Genomic DNA, 5,858 nt, shown 5'->3' on the forward strand with positions numbered 1-5,858 from the left:
CTGGATGATCTGGTGAACTGGTGTTGTGAATTGGCGCTATAGAAATAAACTTCCTTAACAAGCTTCCTTCATGCCCCTCTCAAACCACCTATTTTCTTTGCTTTTCAAGCAGGAAATTGCCTCCTGATGCAAAAATATAACATTTATTTCATTTAAAAATAAAATATTTTCACCTTGAAAATTTGGTGCATCAAGAATAAAATCATAGTAAAACTCTTACATTTTGTAGTTCTAATCTAAAAAAATCCAAGCAGTGTTCCTTGACAAGAACATTCACTGGAAGCAAAATTACATTCTGTTTGTTGAGTTTATGCAGCTAAACCAACTTTTAAGAATGAAAAAAAGTCTTGGAAAATAAGAGGCTTAGAAATCCATGAGGTAAATAAAATGAACTTTATAAGAATTTTTTAAAAAGGAGGAGTTTGTGAAACACAAACCTCAAAACATCCAGTTCATCTTTCAGAGCCCGTGATTCCTCTGCCAGGCTGGTAAGCTCATCATTACGATGCTGAAGCTCAATCAGCTGCTTCTCCAGCTCCTCACAGTGGATCCGGTAGTCATCCTTGGCAGCCTCCAGTCTAGATGAGCACACATGTGAGCATTTGATTTTCACTGAAAGTAAAGAGCAGAGGTTCATCTGAAGCTGCAGTAATCAACCTGAAATTCTCCTCCTGCAGACTCTCCAGTTGCTGCTGCAGCTGACTGTGTTTCCTTCCCGATGGTGTGCTCGGGTCATCAAACGTGTCTAGCTGGCTGGTGCGGTCCGTTAGGACATCGTTCTCAGCCAAGAGGCTGTTTCTTTCCTCTAGAAGAACGGCCACCTGTCCAGAAATAAAGATGTTAAGGCTGTTCTCTTCAGGAGTTTCAAGCCGGGGTTAAGGTTAATTAAAGTGAGCAGAAAGGAGCTGCAGGGTTAAATCTCCTGCTGGTCAATAACAGCATGCAGAGCAGGAAAGTCACTTTCAGAATTAAAAGAGGCAACACAGAGAAAAAAAAAAAAAAAACCTTTTTTGTTCCATGTTGAAGCAAACAAAGTTCTTGGTTCTTGCTGAAAATGCAGCTTAAGAAATGTTAATACATGGATATTAGTTTCCCTCTTAATCAAATAAAGGTTTATTTACCAATTTAAAGGGGAACGCCATGTTTTTTTACATTGGCCCCTTAATTTTACGATATTACATCATGTTCTACTCACCCATATGAGTTTTGTGTCAGTTGGAGCCGTTCTGAAGATATTTTGTTAGGTTATATCCAAGTAACGTCTTCCGATGGGCAACGACTTGAAGGCACAAACTAAACTGTTCATAATTTATTCTTTATGGTACGCCAGCATTCATAACATATAGGCCAATCACTGTCCCCCAGACATACGCGGTTATATATTTTATATTTATATTTTTTTTAAAACAATGACACAAAACTCATACAGGTAAGTAGAACATGATGTAATAACGTAAAATCAAGGGACCAATGTAAAAAACACGGCGTTCCCCTTTAAGGATAAAAAAAAGACAAATTGAGTAAAACTTAAGCCTTGCTTATACAGTGCTGTAAAACAGTATTCTTTTTTGTCTTGCACATTTTTTTTTTTTTTGCTTCTCACTGTGCCCAAATATATTTTAGATCAAGGTTCCTCAATTTCCACCCTCCAGGTCTGGTGCCCTGCAACTTTTAAATGTGTCTCTGCTTATACACCTGAATGAAATGGCTGAATTACCTCCTCAGTATGCAGTCAAGTTACACAGTGCTTCAAATGTCCTGGACATGTATTTATCAAACTTCCTAGAGTGCTCTTTTTACTCCTAAGTGCTGAGAATTTGGGGAATTTACTCCAACTCTCAAACTTAAGAATAGAAGGTAGGAGTTGCCACTAGAGGGTGGCATTGAGGTGAGGTAGAAGCTGCATAAAGCTGAAGACATTTAGCCTTTTTATGACAGATCAGGCTGATCAAACGGTGTTCTTTGGACAGTGCGGATAAAATCTGTGTTACGGACTTAATAGCAGACGTAATCTCAGCAGTAACCACATGCTACACAGGCTGAAATTAAAAGCCATTGTAATCAGTTTTGCACCGATACCGATACCAGTATCTGCATGTTGTCTAAATTAACTCCTCTGAGCCCATTTTCATGTTTTTTTTAACTACTGTAATTTTCGGACTAAAAGCCGCAACTTTTTCCCCATTTTTCGACCTTGCGGCTTATATAACAATGCGGCTTATCTATGGACATTTACAGCTAACGGCCACTAGCGTAATACCTAAATCTATGGATTTTACCATCCACCATGTTGACACCACATTTGCTTCAACACACAAGAACGGTAGCCGCGCGCGCGGGAATGCGGAGGTCATCCGGAAGCAGACTTTTACTGCGAGGGGTACGAGAAAGAGCGACAGCGAGAAAGACGGACATTGCGAGTGCGAGACAGTTTGTGTTAATCATTAAAAAAAACCTCCGGCTTATAGTCCGGTGCGGCTTGTATATGCACAAATCATGCAATTTAGCTTCTGCGGCTTATATTCAGGTGCGGCTAATAGTCTGAAAATTACGGTAGTCCTGCATGTAACTGGTAAAACTTCTCTGATTTCACAGTTAATGCTCATAAATGCCTCACAATGAAAAAAGAAATTGTGAGGCATTTCCCTGCTATGTAAATGCCAAAAAAGTGATTTCAGTACTATTAGTGATGCACATCAACAGGTCTGAAAAAACCTTATAAGAGAACAAAAACCTTTTAGTAATAAGAAGATTTTTTTTTTTTTTAAATAAAGGTCTAAAACATTTTATCGCAATACTTAGGTTATGCAATTCTGGAAATAACCCTGAAGCATCACAGCCATCAATTAACAGCTTCATTCAGCAACTGGTCACTTCAATGGACTTGGTGACATCATCTAAAACTCAATTTACAGAACCAGGTGCTGCTCTGAGAGTCACACTTAAGANCTGCTTGCGGTCAGCTACAATTTGGGAGAGGAGCAGCGGAGCGTCTGTGGAGGGGGCGGGGACGTCTGGAGCCGAGGTATTGCATTGCACTGAATATGTGCAGTATTTTTGCAGTATTTTTTGATGCAACTTTTCTACTTTTGTTATTTGCTGTTGTTTCTAAAAAAAAATGCATAAAGATATTACAGCTTTCATTGATTTATTTCAAACTTGAAACTTTGTTTAGCCTGTAAGGTGTTAAAAAAAAAAAAAAAAAAATTAACCGATTAATCAAATCGCATCGTGGTGTATTCTTGAGTATCGAAAATAATCAAATCGTTGGGTCAGGAAATCGATACTGAATTGAATCGCCATGATGGATGTGACTTACACCCCTAGCTTGGATATGTACAAATCATGCAATTTAGCTTCTGCGGCTTATATTCAGGTGCGGCTAATAGTCCGAAAATTACGGTAGCCCTGCATGTAACTGGTAAAACTTCTCTGTTTCACAGTTAATGCTCATAAATGCCTCACAGTGAAAAAAGAAATAAGATAAGCATGTCCTTTCCCTGCTGTGTAAATGCCAAAAAAGTAATTTCAGTACTTTTGGTAATACACATCAACAGGTCTGAAAAAAACCTTATAAGAGAATAAAAAAGAAGATTTTTTTTTTTTAAATAAAGGTCTAAAACATTTTATCACAATACTTAGGTTATGCAATTCTGGAAATAACCCTGAAGCATCACAGCCATCAATTAACAGCTTCATTCAGCAACTGGTCACTTCAATGGACTTGGTGACATCATCTAAAACTCAATTTACAGAAGCAGGTGCTGCTCTAAGAGTCACACTTAAGATCTCGTCCCATCTTTTTATTTAAAGCCAGGTTAGTCAATACATATTTTTCCACCTCAATAAATAAATATCCTTATTTTTTATCATTTGTACTATTTAAAGGGCTGGACTGGGGTGACAACTTTGCATCAAGAAGTTACATATCCTCAATAGGTCTCTTGTGGAGAGTCTGATCTCTTCCACCATTATCTGCTGGTTTTACAGCATTAGAGCTTAAAAAAGCTCAGCAAGCTAATCAAGAAGGCCAGCTCTGTTCTAGGAACTCCTCTACAGCCTCTGGAGATGATTTCACAGTGAAGAATTCTTCATAAAATAAACAAGATTTTGGACAACAGTCGAAGCTACAGAAGACCCTTCCTGCCTACAGCTATCAACACCTACAACAACTCAATCAAAAACAAAACCATATGAGGTACTGCAACATTTAATTTCCCCGTGGGGTTATTAAAATATTTTTGGATATTCTACAAATGAATTTTCCTTGATCTTCTAACTATGTTTTAATGTTATACCTTCATGAAATATATTGTTGATTTTACCCAAACATTATTTAGGTTGTGGTCAAATTGTTTTATCTGCTTTACTACCTGCTTTTATCTTTTCTTGGTTTTATTTTCCGTTCTATTTTCCTTTTCAATTCATGCAAAGCACTTTGAATTGTCTTTCTACTGAAGTTTGCTATACAAATAAATGTGCCTTCCCTTTATTCAGAGTTGGAAGGAAACAGTAAATATTTCATAACAAATGAATACTTTGCCCTGTAATGGCCTCTCGCCCGTAGACAGCTGGAGATAGGCACCAGCACCCCTCGCCTCCTTACATTTCGACCCCACTTGGGATAAGCGTGTTAGAAAATGGATGGATGGACGGATGGACGGATGAATACTCTGTAATGCCAAAGTCAGTATTTTGTCATATAAATGTCTTTATTTGACTTTGAAAAGCTTAAAAAATTATGATATAGAACAACAAAAAAAACAGATATTTAAGGGGAGGGGATGCTTACTTTACAGCACTGTACAAACACTAAATAAAACCGTTAGCTGAGTTTGAAGTAACATTAAGGCCTAGGTTCTATTCCAGATTTATTTATTTCAAGGTTTTTTGGTCAGACTTTTCCTTAATCAAGAGGGCCAAATGGATATCATAGCACACATTCAAGGATGAATGTTTAGAATACTGCCAAAATGACTAAACTTGCAGTAGATAACTTATCATTACCCTGTTTGAACCCTGTGTTAGCAGAGTTAGAGCAAACATTTGAGCAGCTGGTTCTGATGGGTTTAGCTGGGTTTAGTTCCTCCCTCACCCCCGGCGATAAGCTGTGTTTAACTTACCTCTCTGCCCATAGACCCGAGCAAGGCAGCAAAATGATCAAATCAATCTGCTGAGAGTCCAGGTAGACAGTTGATCAGTCCCGATGCTAAATTCAGCACTTCTAACAGTGGCAGATACGGGCTGGATGCCATGTGAAGCCAGCAGAGCCCAGACTGTGGCTCCACAGCCGTTCTGCCACAGCGGCTCCAGACAATGGAGCCAAGCATTTCAGAGAATTTCAAAACTTTGGGTTACACTGTGCCAAAGGCTTCCATGTCTGAATACAACGAGAGCTACAATCTGCTAACTAATGAGACATTCTGACAAAAACAAAAAACTAAACACTTTATGAAAAACCTGATCTCCATACAGTAGAGATATAAACATGTGCATGTTGTGCATGAGCTCCATGTTCACCTGTAAATCCAGCTCTTGACAGCGTTGAGCCAAGGCTTCCTTTTCTGACATGAGTTCAGAAAGGTCCTCCAGGAGCTTCTTCACCTAAATAGATGAAAAAAACAAAATCAAAGCGTAAAAACCTAAACATTAGGATTTAGCAAAGAAAAGAATTTCGATTATTTCTTTCAGCACTCATTCACAACAAAAATATCAATTTCACAAGAAGAACAGGTTCAAATCATATGAACGCAGAGGTGTCAAGTCACAAAGTAGAAAAACTTGTTTCCTTACTTATGCAGACATTTTGTCTATCTATACTTTATTGGAGTAATTTTTTTTAACAACTTTTTACTTCT

General features: G+C 38.1%; 1 protein-coding gene across 2 annotated transcripts in view; it reads right to left on the bottom strand.

The window, feature by feature from the left end:
• The window catches only part of hook1 (hook microtubule-tethering protein 1), a 29,556-nt gene that overhangs the window by 17,686 nt on the left and 6,012 nt on the right, over nt 1-5,858 (bottom strand). Inside the window, exons 1-4 of one of the 2 annotated variants that reach the window (XM_015398325.1) lie at nt 5,521-5,593; nt 5,124-5,173; nt 658-821; nt 438-578 (exon numbers count right to left, since the gene is read on the bottom strand). In XM_015398325.1, the coding sequence (XP_015253811.1) occupies nt 438-578; nt 658-821; nt 5,124-5,135 (317 nt within the window). In that variant the 5' untranslated portion in view covers nt 5,136-5,173; nt 5,521-5,593. Of the gene's footprint in view, nt 1-437; nt 579-657; nt 822-5,123; nt 5,174-5,520; nt 5,605-5,858 lie in introns of those variants that run through there. The other variant, XM_015398324.1, reaches the window with a different exon arrangement.

Source organism: Cyprinodon variegatus, unplaced genomic scaffold, assembly GCF_000732505.1.
Source record: "Cyprinodon variegatus isolate N-32 unplaced genomic scaffold, C_variegatus-1.0 Scaffold926, whole genome shotgun sequence".
Classification (NCBI taxonomy): Eukaryota; Metazoa; Chordata; class Actinopteri; order Cyprinodontiformes; family Cyprinodontidae; genus Cyprinodon; species Cyprinodon variegatus.